The sequence below is a fragment of the Octopus bimaculoides genome, chromosome 4 (assembly GCF_046866305.1).
Source record: "Octopus bimaculoides isolate indiv1 chromosome 4, ASM4686630v1, whole genome shotgun sequence".
In the NCBI taxonomy this organism is placed as follows: Eukaryota; Metazoa; Mollusca; class Cephalopoda; order Octopoda; family Octopodidae; genus Octopus; species Octopus bimaculoides.
Genome location: NC_142931.1, coordinates 94,110,146 through 94,129,880, shown reverse-complemented (window position 1 = coordinate 94,129,880; position 19,735 = coordinate 94,110,146). Strand labels below are relative to the sequence as shown.

General features: G+C 35.9%; 1 protein-coding gene across 5 annotated transcripts in view; it reads right to left on the bottom strand.

Moving 5' to 3' along the window:
* Positions 1-19,735, bottom strand: part of LOC106877781 (uncharacterized) — a 248,611-nt gene that overhangs the window by 335 nt on the left and 228,541 nt on the right. For all 5 annotated transcript variants that reach the window (XM_052967253.2, XM_052967252.2, XM_052967255.2 and 2 more), the window contains 2 exons: positions 10,542-10,673; positions 1-4,161 (listed from right to left, as the gene is read on the bottom strand). The exon at positions 1-4,161 is cut by the window's left edge and continues 335 nt beyond it. In XM_052967253.2, the coding sequence (XP_052823213.1) occupies positions 3,860-4,161; positions 10,542-10,673 (434 nt within the window). In that variant the 3' untranslated portion in view covers positions 1-3,859. The remainder of the gene's footprint in view (positions 4,162-10,541; positions 10,674-19,735) is intronic.

Here is a 19,735-nt window from a genome sequence, read left to right as displayed (position 1 = left end):
TGGTGGTTGAGCTACTTGAATGGAGCTGTGAATATTGAGTTGGGCTGGTTTCAGTCTGTTGATGGCAACATTGGATGAATCCCATTTTATGGTCCATCATAGGGTGGTTGAAGGGGTTTTCATCATTCAATGTGATGAACAAAAACAAACTTCACTTTGTGGAGGTCATATGGCACAGAGGACCTACGTGTATCATGTGTTGACATGGGAATAGGGTATTACTGGTTCATGTTGTCTCTCAGTTGCTCAAGATACCTTTGATATTTGGATCTGATTTAGTGATTGGAATGAATTCCCCCAGCACTGTAGAGATACCATACACAATTTCTGTGGAAGAAGTGTTGAGGTCTTCCTCTAGGGCAGTGCAAATTCCCAGCATTACCCATGAAAGTTGGTTGATGCAGTTGAGCCAGTTAACTCTGGTTGTAAGGGATTCCTTCAAGCAGCAGTGAAATCTCTCTACATTGGGGTGGCAGACTGTTGTGTGCTTCACACATCATTCCACAACTCTAGAGTGAACTGAGGTTTGCAGTCAGATGAGATGCTATCTAAGACACTGAAATGAGCAACCCATTTGTGATGAAGATGCAGGTGATTTCCGGTGTTTCTATGATGCAGAGAGGTCTTAGGCCAATGTGTGAAGTGGTCCACTATTGTTAGTAGATATGAGCAACCAAGTGAAGGTGGTCGGGATCCAATGAGGTCAATGTTGACATGACTGAAACAGGCCTGTGGGGGTTCGTAGCTACCAAGAGGTGCTTAGGTATGATGATGGATTTTGGCTTTTTGGCAGGGTATACAAGTTTTGGCCCACTCCCTAGTTTGCTTGATCATCTCGTGCCAGATGAATTTGCATGACATCAGGTGCTGTGTGGCTCAGGTATCCAGGTGGGAAAATCTTTTTAGCACCAGGGACAATTGGTTGTGGCTTCCTGGTAGAAAGTATGGTTGTTCTGTTGGAGCCAAAGTCAGGAAAGAAGTGATGGTGGTGCAGTAGGCTCTGATGTCATCATCTCTTTGTGGAGCTGTGGCCATAGCCTTTTAGGCATCAGAGTAGGTAGGTGCTCAAGAGAGTGCATCAGTGACTAAGTTGCTTTTTCCAAATAGGTGCTGAATGTTTGTAGTGTACTCAGAACTGGCTGATAACTGTCACTGCTGGTGTACTGACCATAGCTCTGATAGCTTGCTCATAGCAAAGGTTAGTGGTTAGTGGTTTGTGAACACCTTCCAGAAAGTAGTGAAAGTGGTGGACACATAGATGGGTGGTTAACAGTTCCCTGTTGAAAATGCTACATTTCTGTTCAGGTGGTCATATTTGTTGACTGAAGAAGGCCCAGAGGTCACCACTGACCATTGATGTATTGTTCCAAAATACTTCCAGCGGCTGTGAATGCAGTCAATGCTGACATATGAGGATGGGAAATCATGGTTGCTTTAGCAAGAGCTTCTTTCGTGGATTTCACCTATTTTTAAAAACTTTCTCTTGATAATGCATTGTACAGAGGTCTCATCAATCTTGCCATAGAAGGGATGAAATGTTGATAAAAGTTTACCATATCCACAAATTGGTACAGAGTCATGCTTGTGGTGAGGTGTGGAAATGATAAGATAGCTTTCAATTTTTCTGGTAGGGATGTAGTGCTAGCACCTGTGATTTGATGTCCAAGAAAGTTTATTTCCTTACCAAAGACACACTTGGCAGGGTTGACTACCAAACTATATTGTTTCAGTCTATTAAAAAGGATCACTTGTGTAGCTCTGCATTTTGGCTTGCAATAAGGATGTCTTCTAGGTATACGAAAACAAAGTCTAGATCGACACACACAGTATCCATCAAGCATTGAAAGGATTGGGCTATATTTTTTAGGCCTAAGAATCTATGCAGAAATTCAGTTTAGGAACAGCACCATCTCATACAGGTGTTTGGTGGTACAGGTATTTGGATAAGGTTGATTTTGAAGAAAATTGAGTACCTGGTTAACTGGGCTCAGAAGTCTTGCATATGTGGAATGGGGTAGTGGTTGGGTGTAGTGTTTGTTTTGAGATGGCGATAATCTCCACAAGGTCCACCAACTTCCATTGAGTTTTGGTGTCACATGTAGAGGTGATGATCACGTACTGCTTGATCAATGAACAATACCCAAAGCATCCATGTTGTTGAACTTGGCCCTCACAATAGCAAGTTTGTCTGGTGGTAGAGGATGTGTGTAACTATGTACTGGAGGGTTGGTAGTTGGGATCTAGTGTTTTACTCCATGGTGAGTTGTAGGTTTGGAGAATGTCAGAGTAGTGAGATTTGGGCAGTTCACAAGGAGGGGTAAGAACTCGTTATTGGTCTGAAAGATGGCTGCTTTGTGAGGGGCAGCATGTGCAGATGTTGTCAGTGAAACAGAGGCATAGGCGTTGCTGTTGATGAGTCATCTCCCTTGAAGATTGATCAGCAGTGAGTGGACCTGATGAAAGTCTGCTCCGATAATAGAGTGATGGACATCAGTGACAGTGAATGCCTATGTATATATTTGTGAGCTGATATGAAAGGAGGGAAAGCAGCATCTATACACTTTGATTGTGGAACCATTGGTGGCTGCTAAAGGTTGACCTTGCTCTCCATAATGGAGGTCCTTTGCAGATGCTGGAATAATACTGACTTCTACTCCTGTGTCAATTAGGAATCTTTGAACAGAGATCTGATAGTGGATATACAGGAACAGTTGATCATGTCTGCTGACCACCAGAGTGTTTTAATAGTGGCCAGCCCTGGAGTTTCCTGCATTCAATGACAAAGAGCTCTTGAAGCTGCGTAGTTGTTTACACTTGGTAGCTCTTGTTCCAGACTTTTTGTGATAAAACCACAAATTGTCTCGTGTAACCTCACCATGTCTCAGGGCTAACCTTATCGTGTTGATTATAACTCCACTAGACAAAAAACGTTTGCCAGCTGCTCTCACTAACTATCACAGGTCCTTGATCTCAGGCTGAGTTATAAGGGATTGGACCTGGGGTGGCAATTTACAGAGGAGTATTTCCCTAAGTAAAAAACAAGGGGACTCACCAGGGGGCACTAATGCCAGCATCCTTTCTATTAGGAAGGCTTAGAATCACTTAACCCAGCCATATCCAATTCTCAATCACTAAACTGGAATGTTTCTATGAGTCTATTTTTTATAGTCTCATATTTGTGAGTAATTGGTGGTCTGATTAGGATGTATAGCACCCTTGTTGCTGTATCCTCATTCAAGGCAGCTGTTATACAAGAATATTTTATCAGGTACAAGGTGATGTTGAACTGTGCCTCAGCTTGTGCAAAACATACTTTGGTTCATTTTGGCCTGAATTGTGTGAGCTTAAGCACAACAGCATTCTCACTTGCTATGATTACATGTTCATGTGTCTTCTTCTATTTTGGGATCACCACTTATAGCTTTAGTTAAGCTATATGTAAAAATAACCACAAATGAGAATGTGCTGAATTGTTGTTTATTCTGTGTTAATCATCTACAATGTGAGAGGAATACAATCCACCGTTCAAGTTTGGGTTTCATTTGTTACCTTACCAGAAGTCCCTTTTCTGCCATCTAGTTTGATAACTAGTCTGCAGTAAAGGTCTCATCTACAGTTCATCTCTTATGAGTTCACAGGCAATGCCCTACAGTAGCATGACAGCAACTAATGTAATTTCCTTGCTAAAGACATATAATATGCACTTAAAAGTGAAGTGTGTAATCTGAATGAAATTTGGTTGTTATTTGTAGCAGTTTGTGTGATAGTGTAGATCCATTTTATTCTTTTGTATTTATATGGGAAGAAACTTTAAACATGTACCCCCTCTCCATTGAAAGAAAAAAAAAAAGAGTTTTCATCAAATTTCAATGTTTTCATGTTTGAGGAGGTTTTTATTACATATGAAGCTTTCAGTATTAATGTAAATATTTCTTTTGTAGTGAATCCAACATAAACATCCCATCACAATGTAAATCAGAATCAGCAACACCAAAGTAATGTAAATCCAGTATGGTATAGTTGTTTCAGTAATTATTCTATCTGTACAGTTTGATATCATACTTATGTTTGAATGTAGCTTTTCCTTTCTCCATATACTTGTTGAAGTTATTCTTGATAACTGCTCTGTTAGTGTGGTTGAAGGTGTTTCGTCTAAGACAACTGAAAAATTTGAATGAACAATATAAAAGTGTGAAATTTGACTTGAATGAATAGTATAAAAGTGTGAAACTTGACAGCATTTTGAATGTTAGTACAAATTTATACTAAATATATTTCGTGGAGAGTAGATTGGGAAGTTCAATAAAGCTGATGCCTAGTTTGGATGGAAAATATGGTTGGAATGAAAATGTAGGCAGGAAGGGAGTTTCAGAAAACAATTTTGGAAGGGAAAGATTGGGCAAAGGGATTAGTTCAGAATTGAAGATGCAGAAAAAGAAATTAGTTTTAAATATTTTCATTTGGTTCAAGTAGCTGTGGTTGTTGCAAATTATCAAATTCAGCAAAGACTGTCGTAGAATTGACAGAAGATTCAAAAGGACACAACACATTAATGGATTTTGGATGTTGGTGAGTGAGGACATGAGTGAGGATGTAGTGTTCAGAGTGTATGTGTTGCAGGGGTGCATATATTGCTAGTTATATAGCAACAACAACAATGCGACTGCCACCACTAGCAATTACACAGAATCTTGATGTTATCTCATTGCAAAAAGTGACTAAAAACATTGCTGGAAAAGTATGAAACAAGTTAGATGCTCTGAGTAAGGTACTCTGAAATATCAATATTATACCAATTTGATTCTCTGTATATAATGGAAAATGTGGAGGTGCATGGCTTAGTGGTTAGGGTGTCAGCATCATGATCCTAAGAAAGTGGTTTCGATTCCTGGACCAGGCGACATGTTGCATTCTTGAACAAAACACTTCATTTCACATTGCTCCAGCTCAGCTGGTGAAAATGAGTAACGCTGTGATGGACTGGCATCCCGTCAAGCTGGGCAACACATACGCCATTGAAACCAGGAAACTGGGCCCATGAGCCTGGCTCGGCTTTAAAAGGGCGCATTATTTTTTTATATAATGGAAAATATCAAGTCATCGTTGTATGTTCAAATCTGTAACTAGTAATTTATTTGTAACTTTGAATCAGTTACCTTACTTTTGTACCTCAGTTACCCTAGATTTGAAGAATAATATTAGGTTCTTCAAGAAAAATTTACTTTTGATAGATCAGCATCATATCCAAGTAGACATTTTTCTCTCATAACTATTCAATTAAGTGTCAATACTATTTTGGTAATAGAGTTTGTGTGTGGCTGCTGTGATGTATATATACATTTGCATGTGTAAATGCAGTTGTGAGTATCTATGTGTGAAAACAGTGACATGTATGTGTATATAATGTTATATGTATATTTACATGCATGATTAATATATTTAGAAATACTGTGGTAAGTTTTGTGTACACAAATTGTGTATAAATGGATTCAGTGATATGTATAAATTTATATCTGTCTTGTGTGCATACAATTACATATTGGCTGCAGCAGCATGTGTGCAAATGTCTTTTTCATCACAACTTTTTCATACTCATCCTTCCTTTTTAGGATGTTAAGATGATATATGTATATGTATACATGTGAAGTTGTGTACAGTTGTGTGTATCTGTCAATATGGATATGTGCATACAAATACATTCAGTGTGTACACAGATATATATTTGAGTGTCTATGTACACACTCAACTGTCTACATATGTTTGTATAAGAGTATGTATATTTATGTATATGTATACAGTGAAGTTGTATGGATGTTTGTGCATAGCTAACTGCAACTGCGTACATACATGTAGGAGGAATATGAAACATGCCAAACTGGAAATATTTCTTATTCTCCTTAACTCACCTGTGAATTCTCAATTATCAACATTGCTAAAGCTTAATTCAGAGGATTTGGTTTTCCATTCAGAGCAGATAAATATATTTTAACCCTTTACAAAGCCTGACTTAGAATATCATAACATCTGGAATTGCAATCTTCATTGAGTGGACCACATTCAAAAGGTAGCCATGTATCTCACTTATACTTTGGACCATTTCCATTCAACAGCATACTTTGATCATCACTTCTACTGTAAATAAAAAGTACTGTAAATCCTGCATCAAATAATATATCCCTTTAATCAAAAGATTGTCATCTCACAATGCACCAGTTGTATACATCTTGTACATTGTCCACCTACCTTTGGGATTATATAGAGCTATGAGCAGGGCTCACTTTCTCTTTCATTAAAAAGTTAAACTTATATAAATGTTCCTTCCCCACTTCCATTGCCAACTACAATACTACAACATTCAGTGCTACTACATATTGTTAATAGTCATAAGTATAACTGTATGGTTAAGTTCACTTTAAAACCACATAGCTTTGGGTTTAATGTCAATATGCTATGTAGTATGTCTTTTACCGTACGTAGCCTTGTAGAGACCTGTCCACACAAGATCAGTGCTGGAACGATAAGCTAAGCAAACTGTTTTATTCTATTATTTATTATATTTTCCTTTTTTCTTTTTCTTCAGCCATTGTAGCCCTTAATTATGTGATTATTTAATTGCTAAAAAATTTCCTTCAGTCCTAATTGCCATCAGTGAAACTCTCTATCTTTCCTTCTCTTTCCTTATGTGTAGAATGGTCATAATATCTCTATTTTCTGTTGATAGGCAAATAACTTCCAGCTCCTGCCAAATTTAATTCTCTCTTCCCCTCTATGATATTATGGATTATGAAAAACAAATGTATCTTTATTGATAGATAAGTAATTTTCAGCTTCTGTCGGTAAAATTTGTGGAGGGACATTTTGTTATGTGATATCAAATGAATCCTCTTTTCCCTCCCACCAACCCACATATATCTGTGAACATAATTATAATGTATGTGTACGCTCATGATGGCTTTCCAGGACTGGAGGAAATTGAAACTGCAATCATAACGTTATTTTTCACATTATGCACAAGGACCTGCTGCCTCCAGGCATGTGACCCTAAAGATCTTTTTCTTTAGAGAAGCTGAAAACATCTCTTCAACATTCTCGGCTCCACAAGTTCAGAGCTGCTACAATCAGCATTGGCACAATGAAAGGTAGGTCTGGTGAGATAGTTGAAACACTTGGGTAGAGACATTTAGATATATGTTGTGTCCAAGAGCTAGACTGCTTGCAGGTAAAAGACGAAAATAGAAATTTTTCTGGGTAGGCAACAAAGATGGTCTAAGTGGTATGGGTATTCTACTAGCAAAGAAATAGGTGGATGAAGTGACTGAGGTAGCCAGGGGTTGTAATAAGATTATTAAGCTAAGTATAGCCTTTTTTGATGTAACAATGTCAGTTATCTCTGCATATGCTCCACATGCCAGACTTGCAGATACTCAGAAGGACCACTTTTATGAATCCCTTCTGAGGACTACTTCAGTTACAAAAAACGACACCATTCTCATCATGGCAGGGGACTTGAATGGACATGTTGGAAAACATCCTGATGGATTTCAGGATGTACATGGAGGCTATAGCTTTGGCTCTAGAAATGATAAAGGGACAAGGATGCGGGAGTTTTGTGTTGCTCATCTCATGGTTTACTGGTCTGCAACATCAACTTCAAGAATCCAGCCAACCATCTGATCACTAACCAATTTGGTTGGCACACCATCCAGATTAATTACAGCCTCACCAGAAATGCAAAATCTTCTCCAGGTGAAGAATGTACGACTCAACATAAGCTAGTAGTTAGTGACTTTAGGTTTAGGGCCAGAAGGATCCAAAGATGTAAGCCAATATGGCAAAAGAGGTTATGGAAGCTCAAAGATCCTTCAAACAGGCAGGGATTTAGAGATGTTCTTAATGAAACCTTTAATGAGAAGGAGGAAGAAATAGAGACATATAATGTAGAGGACAACTGGAGATTCCTACAGAACAATCTACTGAAGGTGACAGACCAAGAGTGATATGGTGGTGGAACAGTGATGTTAATAGGGCCATAAAAGAGATGAGATGGGTCTGGAAAGAAGGGAAAAGAGGCAGGTAGTAAAGAATCATATCAGAAAGCTAAAAGAGAAACTCGACCAGGTTTATCTAACTAGAGCTGAAGCAGAAAAGAAGTTTGTCAATGTCCTAAAGCATGAAGATCAGAGACTCGAGGTGTTCCGGATTGCTTGGGAAATGTGTCAGAGAGAATCGAGATATTGTGAGAGAGGAGTGTGTGCAGATGGATCATGATATGCTTGCACTTAAGTGATGTGGACAAGAAAGAGGCATGGAAGAATTACTATGCAAGGCTATTGAATGTGGAGAATGAATAGGATAAAGAGAGTCTCCCTCATGTGAACCGAACAAAGGGACTGGCTATCCTAGTAGACAACAGTATGGCAGATAAGGCAATTAAAGATATGAAAACAGAGAAAGCCTCAGGTCCATCTGGAATCACTGCTGAGATGCTCAAAATAGTTGATAAGGTAGGATACAGGCTAGTCACATGCATAGTTAATCAGTCATTCAAGAAGGTATAATACCCAGTGAGTGGCAAAGCAGCATTATTGTTAGGGTAAGGGAGATGCTTTAGAGAGAAGCAATTATGGAGGCATCAAACTCCTGGACCAGGTGATAAAAATTAATTAGGATCAGAATTAGGCTGGATAAAATGCAGTTTAGCTTTGCCCCAGGAAGAAGCACTGCTGGTGCTATTTTCATTATCAAGCAACAGAAGTACTTCGCTAAGAATAAACCATTATACTTGACATTTACTGATCTAGTAAAAGCCTTCAATGGAATACCTTGTTGTGTGATATGGTAGGTTCTGAGGAGACTAGGGTAAACAAGTGGCTTGTGAAAGCTGTACAGGCTATGTACAGAGATGCTGTCAGTAAGGTGAGAGTTAGCCACAAGTACAGTAAAGAATTTGGTGTACAGGTAGGCGTTCATCAAGGCTCAATCCCCTCCTGTTCATCATTATCTTCCAGGCCATAAGAGAGTAATTCAAACTGGCAGCCCCTGTTATACTACCCCTATATATTGATGGTCTTACCCTCGTAGCAAATTCTATATTAGAGCTTGAAAAGAAATTTTAAGTGTGGAAGTAATACCTGGAATCTTAGTAAGCAAAAAAACAGACAGAACCCTACCCATTTCAAGTAAGGCCCTTCTCTATTTGTAAGAAAGGTGTAGGCAGGAATTCCATATGGAGTACCCAGTGTAAACTATGGACACATAAGAGATGCAGTGGAATAATAGGAAGGTCATCAGAGAAAGTAGTGATCATATGTAGAAGACACACAGGAATCATAAAAACTACAGATACTTGGGAAACTAATTTTCTCAAATGTCCTGGAGATTCATTAGAGGAAGTGGATAATTTCTGCTTCCTAGGAGGCCAAATAAGTAGTGGGGGAGGATGTACAGAAAATGTAATAGCTAGAATAAGACTGGGGTGGAGAAGCTTCATAGAGCTCTCTCCAAGTGAAAGGAAGATTGTATGATATATGTATATGAACAGCAATTCTACATAATAGTGTGACATAGACCTTGAATGCAGAGGACATGCGAAGGTTGGAGAGGAATGAAGCTAGTATGCTCCTTTGGATATGTAATGTAAGTGTACATGTTCATCTGATTGCTTGTTTATTGAGAAAGAAGGCATAAGAGGAATTAGATGCCGTGTGCAAGAGAGAAGACTGTGCTGGTTTGGTCATGTGATGCAGATGGATGCTGACAACTCCATAAAGAAGTGCTGATCTTTCAAAGTGGATGAAACATTTGGAACGGGGAGAACCAAGAAGACATGAGACAAAGTACTGAAGGACAATCTCTAGATGCTGAACCTCTCACATGAGATAACAAAGAACTGAGATACCTGGTGGCTTGCTATACTCAAGAAGATCCATCTTTACAGCAGAAGTGTTAAGACCACTCTCCCAGGAGAAAAGGATTGGCTTGCAAGAGTTGTGTGCCAGTGCCATGTAAAAAGTGCTTGTGCCAGTACCACATACATGTACTTGTGCAATGCCATGCTAAAAACACCCAGCAGACACTGTAATGTGGTTGGTGTTAGGAAGAGCATCCAGTCATAGAAATCAAGTCAAATCTGGTGCGAACCTTGTGCAGCTCTCCAGCTTGCCAGCTCTGGTCAAACTGTCCAACCCATGCCAGCATGGAAAGTGGATGTTAAATGATGAAGATGATGATGATAAACTGAGTGGGAGCTATTGTATGTATATATGTGTGTGCATCTTTATACTAGTGTAAATTGGTGCATCAGACAAGGATACCTTGTTCTGTTACGTCCCTTTATGATAAAATCAAACTTAGTCATTCAACAAAGGCCAATAAAATGAATACCAGTCTAAGTACTGAGGTAGATATCATTGATTAAAAGTCCTTGAACATGATGCTCAAGCATAATCAGAGTTCAAAGTTTGAAACCAGTTAAAGAATAAAAAAACCAATGTGATGCCAAGAGATAACTTGCACCTTTGTGAAGTAACAGATCAACTCACCAGAATTATAAATAATAATCATCTTTCCAAAAACATGCCAAATTTTATATCTTGGTTTTATTTTATACTTCAATTGAAATGTGGTCTGGGATGTGCTCATTTTACTATTCAGTAATAGTTGCCATGATTTTCCTGAAAATAAATAAATTTATCAATCAGATTCTGTCATTAACTCTTGAAAATACACATTTTTTTTTTCACTGTTAGAATGACTTAAGTTGGTTTTTGGAAAAAATAATTCTTCAGGGCAAAACAAACATTCAAGATTCAGTTAACAAAATCTGATCAAACATTAGAATAAAATTATAGTACATAAATATATTAAAAGTAAGGCATCAACTGGTTTGGGCATTGGACACAAATTGATTTGAGTAGCTTTTTATTCAGAACATGACATTGTAAGTTACTGAAGATTAGCTGTTTCTTATTCCTATGTCTCAGATGAACTAACAAATTGAAATGCTTAAATTTCAGTAATACTTTTATATTCATTTACTATTCTTGTGATTCCAGTTTTTGACACTTTTGTTTAGTTCCAGATAGACTGTCATAGAACAGACATATGGTCAAAGATATCTCTACCATAGTGTGGCATAGACTACTGCTCACTGTCGAATTTCCAGACATATTTCCAGCTCTTTAGCTATTATTAATGGGAAATATCAAAGAAAGTAACTCTGGACAGACTTAATTAAAACTGTAGCTTTAACTAAAACACATCAACAACATTGACTAAATTGTGCCATTAGACTGTCAGGTCAAAAAAAATTTTTTCTAGCAGTCTTCTTGCAGATGGAGAGACCTTTATTTGCTAACAAAGGTAAAAGTTCTCTGAATTTTCTCTGCTAGCCATTGCACTTTCCATATTTACACCTCACCCACCAGCTAATTAGGTCCTCTAGGTAGCAGAAATTATCCATTACCTCTAAAGAGGCTCTGGAGCATTTGAGAAAATCAATTTCCTGAGTATCTGTAATTTTTATGAGTCCTGTGCATCTTCCACATACAAACCCTACTTTCTCTGACAACCTTCCTATTATTTCATGGCAGTTATATACCTTTTCTTTGTCTGAAGATTTCTAATAGGAAATTCACTTACATGTCTATGTAACACATAATTCTTTGTAATTCCTATTAGCAAATGAAACACATGCAATGGAAAATAAATAATACAAAAAGTTCCTACTTTCCTGTTTTGTTTTATTCATACATGCACACATACACACACACATGCATGCGTGCACACACATACACACATGTATATAGATACACACACACACATATATACTTATGTACATATATACATACATATATATATATATATATATATATATATATATATGATGGACTCTCTCATCGAAGATAATATATGAACATTCAGCTTTTGTTGAATGATCTGCACAAATGATATATTTGGTCATCCCATAAATAATGTGGTTTTTCTATACTGCTTTTATTTTTCAAAATTAAGATAAGCAAAGTTCTTTTTTAATCTAAAATATACTCTCCTTCATTTTCTACAATGCTCTTCCATCTATCTGGTAGACTTGCAAGGCTGCTCTTCCAAAATTCACTTGTCTGTGATGAAAAATACTCCTCCAGTACTGTTATGACCTCATCTACAGAGTTCATATATTTTTCATCCAAATGATTTTGAAGACTGCGGAATAAATGATAATTAGATAGGGCAATGTCTGGTGAATATGATGAGTGGGACATCGTTCCCCATTCAAACTGCTCCATCCTTTAGAATGTCATCCTCACTGTATGTAGCCAAGCATTATCCTGATGGAAGAACATCTTTCATCTTGAAACCAAAGATGGTCGTTTTTCTTCTAGCGCTGACTTAAGCCATTCAAACTGCTTGCAGTAGATCTCCTTTGTCATAGTTTGGTTTGGGTTTAAAAGTTTAAATTGGACAAAACCTTTCATATCCCATCAAACAGATAACAATACCTTATGTGGGTGAAGACCTTCTTTAGTCTGGGGTGCCGGTGTTTCTCATTTCTCTATCCATTGTCTTCGGCACTTGACATTTTTATAGAGAACTCATTTCTCATCACCAGTCACTATTCGGTCCAAAAAAGGTTCATTCATGAGATGTGGCAGCAAAGAAGAGCATACATTCACTCTCTGTGCACGATTAGATTCGGAAAGTTTGTGTGCAACCCATTGACCCAACTTGCTGACTTTTCCGATGGCATGCAGATGTCGATGAATGGTTGAATGACCAAATCCAAGCTTCTCTGCTAGTTCCTCAATAGTTACAATGGGATTTTGTTCTACTAGGGTTTGTTCTACTTGTTGAGGACTACAGATTTTCTAGGACAAGGCTTGTCTTCTAGGCTGTAGTTCCTGGCTCGGGATTTCTGGAACCACTGTTGACACTGACTTATGCTTATTGTCTCACACTTTCCATTGCATTGTTGCCTCTATTGATCTCATAAAACAAAATATGCCGAATATGTTCCTTTGTCACTTCCATTACAGTTTTGAAAAAATAACTGTTAAAATCGAAATGCATTCTTCAAAACTTGCACTAAGAATAAATACAAGGTAAAATTACTACCTGCTTTTATAGAAAGTTTATCTCATACCTCTCTGACTTTTAGTCCATGCAATTGAAAAAACCACATTATTTATGGGATGACTGAATATATACATATACTTATATATATATATGTATGTATGTCTGTATAATTATATTCTTTTATTTGTTTTAGCTATTTGAATGTGGCCATGCTGGAACACCACCGTTAGTCAAGCAATTGACCCCAGAACTTATTCTTTGTAAGCCTAGTACTTATTCTATCAATCTCTTTTGCCAAACTGCTAAGTTACAGGGACATAGACACATCAGCATCAGTTGTCAAACAATGCTGGGGGGGGGGGGACAAACAGACACAAAACACACACACACATATATACGATGTACTTCCTTCAGTTTCTGTCTACCAAATCCACTCACAAGGCTTTGGTCGGCCTAGTGCTATAGTAGAAGACACTTGCCTAAGGTACTACGCACTGGGACTGAACCAAGAACCATGTTGTTTGTAAGCAAGGTACTTACCACACAGCAACTCCTGTACCTATATGTATAGCTAGTCTCAGTGGCTTTTTGCCACTGGCGCCACCAAAATGGAACAATATCAACATTAAAAGTGCAAAATTGTAATGATCTTTTAGATGTTGACTGATGAGGAATAAGCTACAAATTTTCTGCTTGTTATATTTTTGTAATATTTCCATTTGTTGTGTAAATTTTTGAAATATCGTTCACAAACTACTGTGTGTGAATAACATTCATAAGGTCAGTCATTCACACACTACCATGTGTGAATAATATTCTTAAGGTCAACTCACTTGCAACCACTTCTAGGCTTTGTCACTAACTCAGTTTTTAACCAAATTAGATGATGTTTACATTTTTAGATTGGTCATATCCTAAGCTACATTTAGAGCTAAAAAAACTTTGAAAATTGGTTCAATAGAAAAAAGTTAAGTCAAATATGTGAGGTCACAAACAGAAGAATAATGCCTGAAATTGACTTTGAGTCCAAACTAAAAAAAAAAATCTATATTTTATTTTAGCTTATATGATAGATCTCGACAACAGGAATCTATCCATGTTAGTTATATGCAAAAGTATTTAGTAGAAAAAGTACTGAGGTAAAAACCAGTGAAAATAAAAGAGATTAACACCTGAAATCAACTTTGACTCCAAATATTATTCTTCTTTCAAAAGAAATCTACATCTAAATTTAACTTTTCTAATCCCATGACACTAATTATATCAAAAAAAAAATTTTAAATAAAGACTTACTGGGGCTAAATGTGCCAAAGACAGTGGTGATGCCTAAAAGCAAATTCAAAACATAAACATTTTGTTTCCGTGTAAAAATTTTGTTTTTGTTTAGTTCATATGATAGAACTCAAGATGCTGTGGTGCTAATCTTTTCAAAAAATATTCAAAATGACAGAAAAAGTTACTGTATAAGCTAAATGTGCCAAAAATGCGTAAAACAATTTTCAAGTAATATTATTACATATTACAGTACTAAGACGAAGAGCTAGCAGAGTTGTTAACGGGCATTTGCGGCATTTTGTCTGTTCCTACATTCTGATTTCAAATTCCATCAAGGTCGTCTTTGCCTTTTATCTTTTCAGTACTCAATAACATGAGTATCAGCTTAGCACTGAGGTCATTGTAATCAACTTCTTTCCCCTCTGGATTTGATGACCTTCTGCTAAAATTGGAAACCAATACTGCAAAATGTTCGATTCATTTCAGTATTCAGGTATCTTTCAAAGATCTACCTCATATTCATAGAATACACTATATTGTAATATAGATCTTTCACACATGGCAGTGTGTGAATAATATTCTTAAGGTCAACATTTACTCACTCACGACCACTTCTAAGCTTTGTCACTAATTCAGTTTTTTTAACCAAATTTGATGATGTTTATACATTTTTTAGATTGGTTATCACCTAAACTACATTTTGAGCTACAAAATATGAAATTTGGTTCAATAGAAAAAGAAGTTGAGATTTCAAATAAGTGAGGTCAAAAACAGGAAAATAATGCCTGAAATTGACTTCAGGCATATACACACAATACTGCATACATACTTTCATAAACACACACACACACACACACACACACAATGCACATACACATAAGTAACTTTTAAAATACCCATGAAGGAAACAGAGGTGAGTGTGACAAAAACATAGCTTTAAGGAGAGACGGGTAAGTTGACAACAATTGAGGACCAGTGAATTCTTTTCTGCTGTCTATCATAAATAAACACTAACACACACACACACACACACACACACACACACACGTACATATACATACATGCATACATACATATTTATTGCAGAAAAATGTTACTGTGGTTTAAAGCTTAATCATTTTCACCTAATCAAAAAACAAGATTGAGAAGCTGGCATTTTTTGCATGATAGTTGTCTATCACAAAATGAAAGCAAACTCATTATATGAGGAGGAATTTTTATTAAACAAATGAAAGCAAAACATTACGACAACTTAAGTTGCTAGAACTTCTGAAGTTTCAAGTTTTTTTGTTTGCTTTTAAACTTTAATTCAATATTAAGAGTAGCGGAATTTAGATTATTATTTCTTAGGGTAAATTGACAAGGTTTTTGCTTTAAGATAGTATGATTGGATTTTCAGAGTTGCAGGATTCACATTTTTTTATTTTCAGGCAAGTTAACAAGAACAGTAGCTGAATTGCAGACTTTATTTTTATTTTGCATTGACTTTGATGAACAAATTAACTTTGCCCTAACAAGGAGTAGGTGGCTCCTCCTGCCTTACAGTGGATGCATTGGCTATTTTTACATTTTTAAAAATTTTATATTAGCCATGGCTTTACTATTCATATGATCAGATTATCTTCTTACTATATAGTTGATATATTCTCATACCTTTTCTTGCTAGCTCTTCTTACTATTATATACAGGGTGTGTAAGATATTTGAGGACAGATTTATGTTTATAAAAAAAAACCAGATATATCATAAAAGATAACTTTATTTATTAGTTGGAGGGTTGTTGGTTTCGTTGTTCGTGGTGTTTCTAGCTGTATAGGATGCGTCTAATTTATTATTATTAATAGATGCTATTATGGTAGCTAAGTTGCATGTCAGGCTGTGGCCTATTCTTATTTTGTTCTTAAATATTTCTGTGTATTTATTGTTTACATTGAGGTGTTTATCTATTATGTTCATTAGTGAGCGGACTATGTTAGATTTGAGATTCATGTTGTAGGGAATGATTAGCCAGATCGTATCCTTATTGTTCTTCTTGCTATTATGGCCATATCTGGTATAGAACCTGCCATCATAACTGGGAAGGCTGGTGAATTTTTCTTTACGGCTATCTAATTTATTTCTATAGTTAGGTTTATTTTTGATATGTGTCTTTTCGGGGTTTTTTTGTGTTAGTATTGTTAGGTATTTGTGGGGCCGATATATGGTTTCTTTTAGTCTGCTGGGTCTCCCTGTTATTTATGCTAAACTTATCTTTGTATTGCTTAATATTGGTTTTGTTCAGGTGGTTATTGTATTTCTGCTTCGTCCTGTTATTAGTCTTATTAATCCTAGTAGTATTGTTGGTATTGGTGTTTACACTGTTGTTGGTATTTTTGGTGTTATGTGGTTTGGCTTTGGGATCTTTTGTATTTCTATTACATGTGTTATGCTTATCTGTGTCATTCATATCATTAGTGTGGTTTGCAGCGGTGTTTGGTGTGTTAATAGTGTATGTGTTTCTAGCGTTTAGATTCTCTATAGTTGGGTCTTTTTTATGGTTATTGTGTTCTATGAACTTAATTTTATGGTTAAATCCTGCTCTATGTAGTGCGATGTTGTAGGTTTCCTTATGCTTATTAAAAATATCTTGGTTAGAGGAGAGGCGTGATATCCTATTGCTTATACTATGTGCTAAGCCTCTCTTAAGGAATAGTGGGTGGTTACTGGATGCGTTTATGTATTTTAGGTTAGTGTTTGGCTTTATGTATGGTTCATGGAGTCCTGTGGCTAGGTTGCAATTGGCGTCTAAGTAGTTTATGGAGGTGTGTTCATTTTCTATAGAAATGGCTAGTCCAAATCTTACGTATCAATAACCATTTTTCATCTTTTAGACTCAAACTTAAAGCCAATAATATGTCCTTATCTAGCAACATTTGGGAACTGAAGGAAAGTGGGATCAGATTTAGCCTTAAGTGGGATATAGTATGGAGAGTGCAGCCTTATAGAGATAGTTGATATGGGTGTGAGATGTGCTCTAAGGAAACTTATGAGAGTTTAAGTATTGGGACAAGAACAACCTGATTAATAATAGATTAGACTTAAGGGTATCATGCATGCATAGCATCACTCGTACATTTAAGTATTTTCGAAATTAACGATTATAGGTGCCATACTTGAACTTTGATGGTGGAAATTAATTTTGGTGTCATATCCATTGTAAACTTACCCTCTAGTATTAAATATAATAAAATCATGTTATATGGTGAATTAAATTGCATTGCATATGTTATAGGCTTTGTGTATGTGGTATGCTATTTATAATACTATCCCATGAAAACCCCTACCTAGTTAGTCTGACTTCATCCTACTGATCATATTATGTATACTTGTGGTGACTTTATGTAAGTAAGTCTCCTTTCGACTAAATCATATACGCCCTAGAAACTATAAAATCATACACACAATAGCACCTGTAACATTACAACTTATAAAATCTCTTCAGTCTGAATACCTTTAACTGCCCTCGCTACTTTCATACCTATTACCCCTACTTTTAGGGTTACCTTTATCTCTTCCCTACCTCTAATTTTAATCCCCTGTCTCTTTATATATAGGTTATATATATTTCTTATTATTTTCTATAAATTCTTATTTTGTTTTCTTATTTTTATATCCTTATTTATTAACCTCTTATCCCTTATAAATAGTTATTTTTCTTGTTCTTGTTCTTAAGTCTACGCAAGATGGTTATACTATATCCATATAAACATATAAATATTTGTGTATGTGTATATATGCACATATATAAATGTATCTGTATGCATCTTAAATTTTTTTCTGATTCATGGCTTAAAATTAATAGATAGCATGTATATCTTTCCAGTTATTCTAGAAGTAAATGCCTTGAGCAGTCTTTCTATAAACTACCAAATATGTAATTAATTAGGTACATGAATGAATATTAAACTGATTCTCTGTAATCTTTCCTTTTTAATGTTTATACACACCTTTTACCTATCTTGGTTATGATATCATTTTTTAAAATTCTTGAATTTTACTTTTATACAACACAACAATATTGTTTATAAACAATCACCCATAGTGCCCCCAAATAAAATTTCCTCAGTATTATCATCTTAGGTTTCTTGGCATCTTGCCCCTCTAACTGGTAATTAACATCATCATTTAAAGTCTACCCCTACCCTGCCTCTTTTTATAGACAGTTACTTATATCCATCTGACTACTCCTAATGTCTTACTTCCTCCCTAAGGAAAAGGGATACTTATGATAATATTTATGACCATACCTAGCCATGAGCTGTCAATTCACCCTTGTCCTTTATTCAAAATAGACACAGTCTTCTAGTCTTAGATTTAGTAGTTGATAAAGAGATAAATGGATCACAAACGAATTACAATCCCTTATAACACTATGACCCCACTACGATTCATGTGATTCTTGGAAGTGTGGTCTATTCTTAGCTACAATAGCGACAACATGAATTTTTTCCATCTTTTTGCTGTTAGAATATTTGAGAAATATTATACTAATGTGTCCTACTTGTTAAAATTCTATTTATTTATTTGTGCAGCTGAAGATGGCACTGCATTTAAATTGATGTAATGATTGCATTGTTCAATTAAATGGAGTCACTTCAAATGGTTGCACTACATCACTACTTGATATTGTGTTGCTTATTTTGATTTTATACACGTAATCACACACACACACACACACACACACACACACACACACATATATATATATATACACATACGCACATATATATAAATACACATATATTTATCTACACACACACACATACATATATATATATATATATATATATATATATATATATATATATATACACGCACACATACACATATATATACACACTTGCACGGATATATTCATACATACACACACATCCATACACATATATATAGATATACACCTAAAACAGAAAATTACAAAGAGAAAGAATTTGGAAAAACATCTGACTATTATATTTATCACCAAAGGTCAATTATTCAAATAGCTTCGTAAAACATTCCTTTAACACCCTACCACCTCCCAATTCCACCCCCAATCAAGTACCTTGTTTTGATCATTCACTATTTTCTTTCAGCTCTTATTCAACAACACTCTTTCACTCCCACACTGATTAACAAACCACCAACTGCACCCCAAACATACCCAAATCCCATATATAGAACAACAAAGCCCCAAACCCTCAGATCTGTTTGACAACGAATGCAAGGAAGTTCTCCAGAAAATTTTACAAGAAATTATTAAAAAAAATCTCCCCACGCCAGTTAACGAAGAACTTACTAGATCTACGAAATAAAGTGTAAAATTTATATTACTAAAAAATTAAAAATAATAAATTAAACTGATTAAAACTACC